General features: G+C 39.9%; 1 protein-coding gene across 1 annotated transcript in view; it reads left to right on the forward strand.

Annotated features, from left to right (window-relative positions):
• Positions 1–13,884, forward strand: part of LOC115581967 (protein unc-13 homolog B-like) — a 171,993-nt gene that overhangs the window by 61,870 nt on the left and 96,239 nt on the right. Inside the window, exons 9-10 of the mRNA XM_030417580.1 lie at positions 4,616–4,900; positions 6,532–6,619. Coding sequence (XP_030273440.1) covers positions 4,616–4,900; positions 6,532–6,619 — 373 coding nt within the window. The remainder of the gene's footprint in view (positions 1–4,615; positions 4,901–6,531; positions 6,620–13,884) is intronic.

Here is a 13,884-nt window from a genome sequence, read left to right on the forward strand (position 1 = left end):
CACCAAGAGGACCTTCCACTGGATCTTCTTTATTTGGTGGCATTCTTCCAGCTTCAACTACACAAAAAGAAACCCCTGGCGCAGGTTTATTTTCCAAATTTGGAGGTCTTGGTGCTTCACCCCAGGCTGGACCTAGAGAACCCCCTTCAGGACCAACAGTAACACCACCAACCAGAGGTTCAGAGCCTTCTGGAAAAGGGCTGTTCTCCATGTTTGGTGGACAAAATCAGCAAGCATCAGAGGCACAGCCTGCAGTGTCTAAACCACTTGAAACAGAGGGTGTTTTCAAAGTTTCCTCTGTGTTTTCACTTAGTGGTGTTTCTGACGGTAACAAATCTAAAACTGGATTTGGCCTATTTGGAATGTCTTTCAAGGAGGAAACCAAGACAGAGCCAGAAATAACTGTTCCTGTGAAGGAGGAGATTGCCTCAGAACAAATACAGCCCTCAGACACAAATGATTCTTCAAAAGAAGCAAAGGATCACCTTGTTGAGGTCAAACAAAATGCACCCTCTGGCCCTCTCTCTACATCATCAGTCGAGTTAAAGTCCCAACATACATGCCAAGATGGTAAAGATTCAAGCTTGGACATCAAGAAGAGCACTACTGAAATTCTTATTCCCTCAACAGATCCACATTTGGAGGTGGACAAATTGGACACAATGCAAAAACAGCTTTCTCATGATGAAAATTCCTCAGATGTGGTTGAAACTGTAACAACCAAAGCTTCTAGTAATTTACTAGAGAAAGAGACACTGCTTGACCAACAAGCTGTAAAAATCGTATGTGAGGAACAGTCGGACATCCCCAAAGAATACAAAGAAATCAAAGATACAGTGGATGCTGTTGCAGAAGCTGCTAAATCAGAAACAGATACTTCTGAAATTAAGAGAATAGACGATGAAACTGATAAAGGTGCCATCAAAAGCCCACCAGAAAAAACTGATGAAATTGCACAATTGGAGGCCATTGTTGAAGGAGATATCACAATTCCAGAGGTAGGAAAACAAATTGAGGAGCCTCTGAAAGCTGCTGATGAAGTGCAAACTGCTGTTGTAGATATAGAAAAATTAACAGAGGAGCCTTTGAAAGTTGATAATAAAGAGCAAAGAGCAGTTGAAGATATGGAAAAATCTACTGAGGAGCCTTTGAAAGTTGATGATAAAGGGCAAACAGTAGTGGCAGATATGAAAAGATTAACTGAAGAGCCTTCAGAAGGTGCTGGTGTGGAACAAACAGTGGTCACAGATGTGGAAAAATTAACTAAGGAACATTTAATAGTTATTGGTGACGAACAAACAACTGTTACAGATGTGGGAAAATCAGAAGAAGCAAACATTGCCAATTCAGTGATAGAAGTTACAGAGAACACTCCTGCAGAATCCACGATGGGTGCAATTACAACAGAGGCTACCATTTCAGAATCAGAAAAATCTATTAAAGAGGAAATCAAAGCCTCTGATGAGACTGCAAAGGAGCCAGTTGATGATAAATCAGAGCTTGGGGAAGCTATTAAAGAACCGGAACAGGGATTAGCAAAACCTTCCTCTTTAGATGAAGAAAAAACTGTTGGTACCAACTCCCGAGAAATCATAACACCTTCAACTTTGGGGCCTCTGAGAGATCCGTCATTGGGACCTCTAAGTCCTCTACCACAGCAAAAGCCCACACCAGGAATGGCAAGACCACCTGGCCCACCAGGACAAAGAATGGGAGCACCAAGGATGGGAGGACCACGGATGGGGGGCCCAAGAATGTCTGGACCAAGAATGTCTGGACCAAGAATGTCTGGACCAAGAATGGCTGGATCAAGACAGCCAGGACCACAAAAGCCCCCTGAACCAGCTCCATTTTCTGGCTTTATGTCTATGTTTTCTACCCCAAATGCCCCAAGTAAATCAACAACTGTTGGTGGATTTTTCTCAAGTTCACCTGGTTCACTTTTTGGTTCATCACCTGCTCCTCGTCAGCCACAACATCAGCAGCAGCAGCAGCAGCAGCAGCAGCAGCAGCAACAACAACAACAACAACAGAAAAGCTCGTTTTTTGGACTTCCAAGTAGCATTGGTACAGAATCCCTGACAAGTGACCTATTTGGTATATTCAAGGGTCCTGAAACAGCAAAATCTGAGGAACATCAACAATCTGGCACAGAGCCTGGACAAGGGGATCCTTCCGCTAAGGTTTCTATCTTAGAAAGCACTGAAAAGACAGGCACAGAGAAGACACCTTTACCTGATGATGAAAATGTTAAAAGCAGTGAGGACTCTGAGGCTCCTGAAAAAGGATTAGTAGAGAAGGCAGAACAAGTAGACAAATCAGAGGCAGAAGAAACTTCTCTGACTGAACCCACCATGAAAACTGCCCCATCTGTGGGAGAAGCAGTGGGTGGTGAGCAAGCTGAGCATTCAGGGGAGTCTGGTTCTGCAGTGTCTAACAAAGCTGCACCACCCCCAGCTCCTGAAACCAAGGGTATATTTGAAATACCAGGTCTGACAACAACTAAATTTGGCTTTATGTCTGTTGCTGCTGAAGGCACATCCTCTATTGGATCCCTTTTCTCCACCACTCCATCTCCAGCCACTGGTGAGAAGACACCACTGCCACAACAAACAGATGGTGGTCTCTTTTCTGGTTTTAAGAACCTTTCAGCTGGTATTTTCCAGGATGAAAAGCCAACTGGGAAGGAAGAATCCTCATCTGCTTCGTCCGTGTTTGGCATGAAACTTGGCTCAATGTTTGGGAACACTGATCCTCCCAAAACTGAATCCACCCCTCCTGTAGTCACAGCCCAACCTCAGTCCCAAAGTCCCAAACCTACAGATGAATTTTGTGAGCCAGAGTCTGAGAAACCTTCCCCAGGTTCTGGGGAAACTGGAAGTGCAGATGCCAGTGATACAGAAGGACCAACAGAAACTTCAAAAACAGGAAGCTGTGACAGTTTAGCACAGTCACCACAGTCTGCACTCCCCTATGACTCAGTATCCCTTGCCGAAGGTTTTGATAAACCGCTGTTAGAGATCACCCCATGTGAGGTAGACAAGAGCGTAGCTGACACAACTGACACCATGGATGCAGATTTGGACACAGAGCAACCAAAGGAATTGTTGGCAAAGGAAGCTGCAAAAAGGCTAGTACAATTTGTATGATAAATGGTAATGTTCATATATCATGCTATTATAGGCAAGTATACAGCCCCTCCCCTGTAGTACTTTTCCCCTCTTTAGGTTGTGTTTGGACCACATTTCATATCAGTGTCTCTGTATTTTTTTTCTCCATTTTGTCATCCCACAACTTGACTTTAAAATCCAAACCATTAGTTTAGATTTAGACACTTTTAGAATTTGGTTGGTTCAACCAAATTCCTTGTTTAGAACATACTTCATATTCACCTCTCAGCCATAAATACAAACAATTAGGTAGGAATCTGACATTGTAAGTTTTATCATCAAATTCATAAGAAGGGAAATGATCACATATGCTTGAAAGGTGCTTACCATTATGTGTAAATATACTGGAGCTATTTTGTACTTAAGGAGTCTCTGTAATAGCTTTCCTGACATTGATGGACATGCAATGAAGGAAACAAACAATGGTCTTTATTTATTTATTGATTTATTAGCTATTCATTTGTGAGGTGTGTATAAAGCCCCTCCTTTCTCTGTCCGCTGCAGTTCTTTGAATTATTCTCCAAGCCTCAGCCAATTTGTTTATATGAATCAAACTGTGATAGATTTATGATGGCTTGGCAGTGCACATAACGGAGGCAGACTGGACACTGAAATAAAAGGAACAGTGAGAGGTAATTTGGCCTTCGTCCAAGACAAAGTAAATCATGCCAGATGAAGCACAGAGCCACTCTCCTTGTTAGCAGTCTCAATCACCTAGCAGCCACACAGTCAGCCACTTATGTTTTTATCATTCAGGTTAAGCGTATCCCCTTTGCACTAAGAGGGTTTTTAACCTTTTAGTCTCAATCTTATTAAAAGGTTAAAGAATTATGAATGTGTGCATTTATCATAAAGTTCATTAGTAGATGCTGTAAATTTTCTGTAGATGCAGGTGAATTAGGAAGGTTATATCTTTATTCTGTGCTCAGATACAGGCTTTGAGACACAACTTTCAAGGCTATGAAAAACTGTAATAGCTGGTGTCATTACGAGCATGCTGTTACAGCCTTAAACATGCAGTATGACCACCCATCAAGGCTAAGGACCTCCCAGTGCTGTCTCTTGACACTGGCTGCATTCAGCCTTATTCATTCATGTTACTTTATTGAACCCTGTTAGTTTTCCTCGTTTTATGTGACCCTCCTTCCTTGATCTTGTGATGCTGAGCTTATTTACCCTGACTTTTACTCCCAGTTTTTGTTTTCATAAATTAAATTAATTGTTTTATTCCAAAATCACTGTCCTCCATTCAAAGTGGAAACTCCTTATTTTGAGTCAATTTGTAAAAATTGCAGTTACAGTTTACAGTTTTCCAAAGATCAAACAAGTGAATTTCAAGTTGCAATTTCCAATTTACTGCATTTTGGAATAAAACTATTCAATTCAGCAGTAGTCCTTTAACTACATTTTGCAATTTTCTCAATGAAAATCTCATTCTCCTCTAGTCCTCCGGACAGCAACCGCTTTGATTCGTCAGGCAACCTCAGCCCGGCGAGCTCCCAGCTCAGCTCTGAGCCTGAGGAGCGCCGAGATACCAGCGGCCCACGTCCTGCTCTTAACAGCCAGCCGTCAACATGGGATGAAGAAGAAGAGGGGGAAGAAGAAGAGATTGAGAAAGAGCTGCATCCACTTCCAGAGCCTGGTTCCAACAAAGATTTGAAGGACTCTTCAGTAATCTTGCCCAAACCTATGCTGGACAACCATGATAACCAGACTCACACTAAAATCTGGTACGTAAGAACAGTAGACATGTAAGTTTGCATAATTTGCTCTAAAAATGTAATTTTAGGAATGGCCAAGTGTCAACCTTGTTTTGTATTACGCGCCAACGAGGGATTACATACATGTTGGTGAACTAGAAACTTGTACTGATGTAGGAGCACCTGATGAAGTCTTTTGTGTGGTGTTGGGTTAAAAGAGGCAACTGAGGACTCTGTGGGCCCTATTCTTTCTGTCCATGGCGAATGGTCTGAATGCACCCTATATTTATACTTAGACACTGAATTGGTTATGGTTTTGTTTTGGGCGGAACATAAATTAAACCAATCCCAGTGTCACCTCCCATTTCCTTTTAGAGCTAGGTCCACCAGGACCTGGCACATATTAAACAGTAGCACTCATCTTCCGTGAGGGACAAGTATGTGTTCCTCGGCTGTTGTACTTCACAATCATTTGTTTAACTGCATATGAAAACATACATTGATATTTAACTGAGGAGAAGGAGCGCTGCTGCGTCCTTCTGTGTGTGTGCTTGGATCTTTATCCGTGGATCAGACCAGTCATAAAAAGTATCATCCTGATCAAAAATGGGTTGGATGAGAGGGGAGAAAAACGTCCTTAATGAGGAAAATATGAATGACCTTACCTGCAGCGATCCTCCAGCAGCAGAAACCATATATGCACTTACTATCTGAATAAATAGATAAATACCTTTTACTTTAGACCAGCTTTTTGTAAGTCTATGGTGCTGTCTCTTTCTGCCTCCTCAAGATAGCAATGTGCCATCACTGCACCTGACCCAGGGGCGGTTCTAGGGGGGGCCCAACAGGGGCCAGTGCCCCCGAGTCTGGACCCCCCTGTGGCCCCCCTGACAGGGAGTCTGCATTAATAATACAATGACAGATTTCTTGCAATGATTTTGTTCTAAAGGGAAAGGCAGAAATAAAGTGTCTCAGCAGTTTACTACCCAATCAAAATTGCTGAAATTGTAAACACTGCTTTGTCTGAATGAGGGATTTATCCTTTTTTCCGGGTTGTATGTGCACGCTAACAAAAAATCCGGCCCCAACCTGGCCCCCCTATTAAAAGTGGTCTAGAACCGCCACTGCGGCCTGACCCCACCTCACTTTAAGACTATCACACCCAGGGCCGCATAAGTGGGTGCAGGTGCTTTTGCTGTTTACACAACATGGGCACTGGGCGTGAAAATGACAACTGCGTCGGTCTGAAATGACACTTGTGCTGCAGTGTGCTTTGAGCCGAGCGTCAGATGGAGTTTATCACACAAGAGAAAGGGAGTAATCAGATAGCACTTACAAGAACCATAGCTAGGTCACATTAGTTCACATTTAATGTAGTCTTTAAACAATAGACAGGTTTTCAACACATGTTGCTTGCTTACTTACCATTAAATGAGCCTACCATAAGCTCCCAATGTAAACACATTCTTAAATTAAATTAAATTCAAATGAGGCTTAAATGAGCTTTCAGTAGTCTGAATTTGTCTGATAAGACTAATTGTGAACCCATCCTTTGACCACGACATTCATTGGCTTGATTTTATTCTAAAATATTCATGTTTGCCATTCTTTTGAAATTTGTCCCATTCAACCTGTTGATCTTTTTGCCTTACCTTTCTCAGTTTCTTTGAAGATGGCCCTCCACCCTGCTCTCCATCCAAAGTTCGCTGGCTGAAAGCATACAACAAAGTCAGAGTACAGCTTCTCGAGGTACAAAGACTCCCTCTCTCTGCCCACCCCAACTGCTCTCTCTCTTTGGCTGTTTCTATTTCTTACACAGCTATGCTCAAACACTTATATTTAATAGACATATTTATATAGTTTGTAAACTACACTGTATTTATCCAGTGGCAAACAAGGAAATCAAATTGAATCACTAAAACCCAATGCAGTAAACAGATTCACATATACAAGCACATGAACACTGCTGTTTCTCTCTCTCCCCTCTCTCTTGCAATGACACTATCTCTGCCTCTTTTGCCCTATGGGTTGGTTGAGTTTCCAGGCATGACACAGCAATTTGCACCATTTTTATGCTCCTTAAATATTTCCACTTTGATCTCGAATACCCCTTTCCACTATGGGTTCAGTTATGGCTATCGCTCAGCTCTTACAAAAGGTTTTTAGTTCCAAGATATGGTGCTGTGAGTTAAAACGATTCCTTAGATTATGATAAGGCCTAGCGAACCACCTTGGGGTGGCTTGCAGTTGACTTTGGAGTCGGGATCTGTGTAAGTATCGGGAGAAGATAAATTGTGCATGCACACATCAGGGCACATCAAGGAAATTGCATTGACTTTATATTAATTCCTTTGAGGCTTATTTTAAACCAACCATAAACACTACATGCATACATATTTTAATTTTTACCTAGTTGTAATACTACAATTTCATTGAAAAAAACTACATAAACTGTTGTTGTGACCACTGTTTTGTGTTTGTCCCCAGATGGGACATGAATTGTCAAATGGTGATGGGTACACACTCACGCATCACCAGGTGTTGAATACATTCTGTTCAAAAGCGTTAGGGGTTAGAATTATCCCCAATGCCCCTCTTGTTGGCTACTGTTGGTGTGATTAGTCCTATGTTTTTACCTCTAACTAACTTGGGGTCCAGACCAGTGTCTCCTTGTTTTTTCTGGACTCCCAGCTATCTTTTTCACACCTGAAAAACCATTCTCATGTCCATGGTCTATTTAAAATTAGACTCTCTTGAGATGGAGATTTTAAACATTTAATTTGTCTCTAGTGAAGTAGAAGGAAACAAACGATGCACTGAGAGAAATTAAATTGCGAGGTTGCTATCAGTAGGGAGATAGCCGGAAGATCAATTCAGTCGGGCTATCTATTAATAGGGGGACAAGTGGGTTCAAGGCCCTTTGTTGACAAGCATCTGCCTTACAGAAGTGTACTTGAGGGAGCCACAGATGTCACTAATTTCCGGAATCCACAGCTCTTGCATACTCGCCGACTTGCCGACTTTGCAGGTGAATTTGTTGGAATTCTGAGACAGAATCTCAGAAATGACAGTGTGAAGAATGAAGAAAGAGCTCTTATTGAACCTGTTTGACTTCATTTGAAGCAACAGGACCCTATTTTAGTGTATTGTTGTGCCAGCAGAAATGAGGTTGAGAAAGCTGTCGAAATGTAACCTTTATGCCATACTAAGAGACTATTTTCTAGGTTTAAGTCAAACAGCTGTCGTATATGACATGACAGCTGAAAAAAAACTGTGTTAGTAAGATGTAATTCAGGGCAGTGCCGTGTTGGAATGTAAAATATGCGAGAGGGAAATGAAAGTCATACAAAAGCAGCCGGAAAAGGATTTATCATAGCTGACATTTGACAGCAGCTTTGATTTAAAGTCTAGGAGAGGCTTGCATACAAATAGTAGCCAGAGGGAGAGAGATGGAAACTTTGGCCTTTTTTTTGTATTACAAACAACAGATAAAACAGAAGACAGAAGAAGTCTATGGCTTGATTTCACGAGAGAATCTTAAGGCTAAGATGATCAAATAGGACAATAGAAAGACAAGAGAAGATATGCAGCATGTGAAATGTCTTGCATCTCTACTTCTAAGGTCCAAGCCTCCACTGTGTTATGACTGAAGCAGCCAATGATTTATTTATCAAGTAGGCCCAATCAGTAAGGTTTTTTTCTGTGTTACTACTAAAAATCTCCAACACTGATTATTCATAATTTCAGGAAATAAGTTTATTCATTACAAAGACCATGATTCAGACTGTGAAAGCTGTTTTATTATGTCTTCTATGAGGGAGTTTAATCAGGTCTAAGATGATAATAATGGCCTCATCATCAAGGTTATTTAGGTTTTTAACAGAAAGCCTGTGACAAAGTTGTGCAGTTTGAAAGAGATGAGGGTCTGAGGCAACATACCCTTGATTTGTATTATGTAAAGCGTGCGATCAAGTAGTTTTGGTGCTTGTCAAAGTTTTTCTCTGCTACATCAAATTTGACTTATTTATTTGATGAATTTCTTGTCACTCCATCCCCTGAGTTCTATTCTTGAGGTTGGAGTGCTCAGTAGATCATATTTACATGGCGGCCGTTTTGCTCTGTTGTGAGATATGTTATTTTACTTTGAAATATGGTTCACTGTCCCTCCAGATTTTCACTATCCATCATCTTCTCAGTTGCTGATTGACATTGTCCCAGCAAATGAGCTTCCAACCCTGCGTGTGAATATGAACATGGCAGCAGACAGCACTTTGTGTTATGCTACATGTCTTTCTAGACATGCCCACAATATCTCTTTGATAGCCTAGTATCAGGTGTCATTTATCAGCGATTAATTCAAATCAGCTCCAAGCTCTTAGCAACAGCATTTACACAAGTTTTCATGGACAACATGTGGAATGACTAAGGAAGAATGAAAATTGTGGAAACATGAGGATTAGATTGATTTTAGTAAAAGAAGACACAGACTTTGGGAATTTCCTTGTGTTTTTTGAGCATTAACAGGTTTGAGAAATTTAAATCATTGCTGCTCAGTGGAGCTGGTTTGTACCAACAGCACAGAAAGACTTAAAAGATGACCACCCCCACCATACAGGTAATGATGCCTCCTCTGCCGCTGCTGCCGGCCACTTCAGCGCAGATCTGAGGGAATAATTAGTTCTTCCAGTCCGGCGTTGCTTATCAATGATAGATCGTTTTTTTAAATGCCACCTTTGATCTTGTTGAAGACCCGGAGAAGAGGGCGCAGCAGATCGCTCACCTTTCACAGCCAATTACACCATCATTCTGCTGTTTAACACTCAGTAGGCTGTGCTTTCAGGACTTCATTGGAAGGGTGTGTGTGTGTGTGTGTGTGCGTATTGTGAGCGCCCACTTGCTTTTTCATTTTCATGGTCAAGTATAGCTAAACAAAGTGATGTTTAAGGTCAAGGTTCTGTTTATACAGGAGCACAATAATGAAACAAATAAACAACAGATTTAATTGTTGCTTCAACAACATTTAAATAACTATAATTCACAGTGAAGCATAGCCTAAAATATTGTATTATAACTGATTTGAAGAACGCTTTATACTTTTTTATTTATCAATGTCAATATTGAGAAAGTCACCTCCAGCTGCATTAATATCTGGCTTCTAGAGACTAGAGGGCATTTTTTGTTGGATTCAGTTAGATGAATGTTGCATTTGTTTATGTCAGTAAAGAAAAGGTTAACATTACCCAAGATCATTTTGCTCAAGGCTGCTTTTAGCAGAGAAGTCACAGACCTGTATTTCCTTTTCTTCCTGTGAAAGCTGGAAAAAAAAAGAATTTTATGAAGAGGCAGTTGTTTTGTCTTGCTCGTCCTGAGATTGGCATATTACAGATATTTTGGTGTTGGCATATATGTTGTCCAATAAGCGTTGAAATAAAACCTTCCTTTTGTTAAGATTATTATGCATATAAAGATGCTCTGGGTAAATCATGATAATTAAATTCCCAGTGAGTTCCAGTATGTTTACTGTTTCTGGTACCATTGTAGTTGATAAAGATGATTGTCAAACTATTGAATATCCTGCCTTTGTGACGTATTTTTGTCACAAGTGTTTGATAACCATATTTGAGGGATCACTGCAAACAATGTGTATATCGGCCAATATATCGATATTGGAATTTGTCACTTCCTGATATGTGTATCTGCATCAAAATTCAAGTATCAGCTGGGCTCTACCTCCGTTTTTATTTTATCTTTTAGTGCTATAATATACTATATTTTGAATGATCATAAAATTTCTCCTTTCATGTGAAAAGAGATTGGCCTGCTTCCCAAAACCAAAAGTGTGATTTATCAATTGAAATGCTATTAAGATCTGCTTAATGCTATTAAGAAATTAATTCTTTCTCACACTTCTACCTTTTTCACTCTACAGTACTGTCACATAAAATCATCAAACCTCTATTACTCTGACCTTTCAAGTCCTTGTAAAGTTTGTGAAAATTATCACTGTCACTTGCGACGATCGCTCATTTAAAGTTTAAAGACTGTAAACTTACAGCAGACACTTTCATTATTTGATGTATCCATCCTTCTGTCTGTCTTAGAGTCACTTATTCTGATCAGCATCGCAATCCACATTCTTTAATGAAATACCCTCAGCATTAGTGCATACCATATAATCAGAAAAGGTAGAAAAACATATTTTTTCCTATGAGAGAGTTCCTCTCATATGTAGACTTGAAATCATTTAACAGGCACGTATTTCTACAATTAATTACATGTTTATGTCTTTGCATAAATCATTTCAGAAATTACTTCATTAAAAGGTTGTGTAATGCTGCTAGCATTATTCTAAGGTGACATACAGAAAAATGGTAATTTACCAGGCTTTCGGTGTACCAAGATAGATCCTGGTTTACCACTGGTCAGCAGTTATCCACATCAGGACAAAAATACTCGTTTTGTCTCTGTTGCAAGTATTGTATCATGGCAACGATGTCACATTTCTATGGAAACACAACCTTACATTTGTTTATGATTTGGGTGGTGTTGTTGCAGCTATGGTATGTGTGTGTGCTTTCACTGAAATAGTACATACTTTAGTCCCAGTCATATGACATGCTTGAGCTGTCTTTGAATGTGATTGTTGTCACTGGTTATTGTGCAGCTTTTGTAATTGATTGTTAGACAATTGTCATATTTTGTCTATGTTTGTTAGCAACATGTCCAGATATATTTGGATCCTATAGGTTGAATAGAAAATATCATCTGTTTGTTCTGTTTTCTCAGAAACACAGATTTTGACACTCTGCTTGTATGAAATCTTTCAGTGCTGTCAGTTATTTTGGTTGTAAATATTTTATATATATCTGGTCAATAAAACAGCTAATCTAAACTATAGTTTTCTCAAAACTTGAGCCTTAATTCATAAGTCCAAGATTCTGATATATGTTTGAATGAATGACTATGAATAACTGAGAACATGTCCATTCGATTTTCACATGCAGTCTCATTTCCCGACAACAAAGCACATTTGTCTGAAAAAAGGTTTTAGTTTTGGACGCCTGTGACAGAACTGGAGCGCTTTAAGCACAAGCTGAGATAGGGGAGGCAAGTAGGGGATATTACACATGACCCGAAAAGCGGGTCCGTGACTCAACTTCTCCTCACGGCAACTAAAAACCTCTCTTAAGACAGAGTCATTAACATAAACATTAACGCAGCAGAGGGAGCAGGAAGAAAAGGCAAAGGCTTGAAGAAAGAGATGAAGGGAGTCATCAAAATCCAAGACAGACTATTATCATGTCTTGATGTGTGGGTTCAGTGCTTTTAAATCAACAAACACTAACACAAAGCACGTTGTCTCCTGTCTTCTAAAAAATGCCCTTGTCATCTTTTTATCTATCCTACTACAGGAGCATAATTGTTGTATGGTTTAAAGTTATTCTCCCTCCTGAAATTTTTCTTTCAATCAGTCTGGAGAAGCTTTACAGTTTGTCTTGTTTCATCAGTGCCAGTGGATCGAATTTTTTTATAAAAGCTCAACCAGTGAAACTTGATAAACACTCTTTTGCTGTCTATGTGCAGTATGCTGCAAGGCCAGAGGAGCTGCGAGGTGCGCTATATAGTTTTTAGGTTGGGGAAACAGAGACTGTTTGAAACATAGTGAGTTCTCAAAGATGGACATAACAATCACAAATAACTCAAGATGTTTCTGTGGATATTTTGAGTGTTTTGCTGCCATAGAAACCACCTAATGTCGCCAGCATTACTGTGGTGGCAGCTCAGTGTCTGCTGCTGCATGTTGACAGTGACTGCCGCATGGATGGTTGGATTACAGATGTTAGACAGTAGCTCCCATGTTAACATTATTCAGCTTTTACATATTAGAGCTTTGTACTTTGATACATTAACTTGTCTATGAGGTTGTTTTGATAGAAATTGATAGAGAAATTCAGTGTCTGACCCATCAGTCTTAGCTTCCAGTAGTGAGAGGCTGTGAATGTGTGTATGTGATTATACATCAGCCGAGATTAGAGAAAGGACCCTTTTCCATTTCAAGAAAAGAACTTCTGATGGCCAGAGTGTTGTGTTATAGAAAGACTTTTAATTTCAAACTTTGGCAGGGAGCACCTTAAAATGGTGCCTTTATGGTGAAAATACCTCCATGAATTGTAAATAAAGGAGCCCTTTAAGGAGATTAAAGTTGAAGGGATGAATGTTTTGTGAGATCTCATTTTGTCTATGGCCAGCCACCATCATTCCCTGTAAAATACGTTTTCTACTTGAGGAGCTTTTTCTGCTGACTAACCCAGGAGTTTCTGTGCACTGTGTTCAAATCATTTGAAATCTGACCTTTCAAAGAACCTCTGTTCAGATTAAATGTTAAACTGACATATGTGGATGGTTTTAGTGTTTTAACTTTAATTGAAGGATTACAAGTTCCTCCATTAATTGGGGTAATTTTCAGTCTTGTGAAACCATTTTCTGTCATGTGAACCAATTCAATTCTGAACAGTCAGACCCAAAATGGAGAATATTGTGTGAGAGGGGGGACTTGTTTTACACTAAAATCAATACTCTTATCCTTCCCGACTCTAAATCAGTTATTGTATATCAATCATCATTTCTAACTTACTCAATGTTGAGCAAAACATAAGAGTGTTTTCAACAAGTACAGTGTAGTGTAAAAGCTAACCTTAAACTCAGCTTAAGAAGCCAAACCTGTGGAGATATTTCAGATTGTATCATTTCCCAGGGAAGAGGGATTGAAGAGTGACTCAGACAATACATTTAAAACAATTTAAACACAACCTGCCAACTGGTCAGAAAAATCAGCCATGAGTGGGAAAATGTTTTAATGGATATCGATAAAGCACCAGAAAAACCTCCCAATATTTTTTTTTAACTTTAATGATTCCTAACCTTTCACATTGTCGAGACAGTGTAGATAAATAGTGTATCATGTATGTGTGTAAAGCAGGAAGTCGGGGTGTTGAGATGACGGTGGTGATGAA

The sequence above is a fragment of the Sparus aurata genome, chromosome 5 (assembly GCF_900880675.1).
Source record: "Sparus aurata chromosome 5, fSpaAur1.1, whole genome shotgun sequence".
Taxonomy (NCBI): Eukaryota; Metazoa; Chordata; class Actinopteri; order Spariformes; family Sparidae; genus Sparus; species Sparus aurata.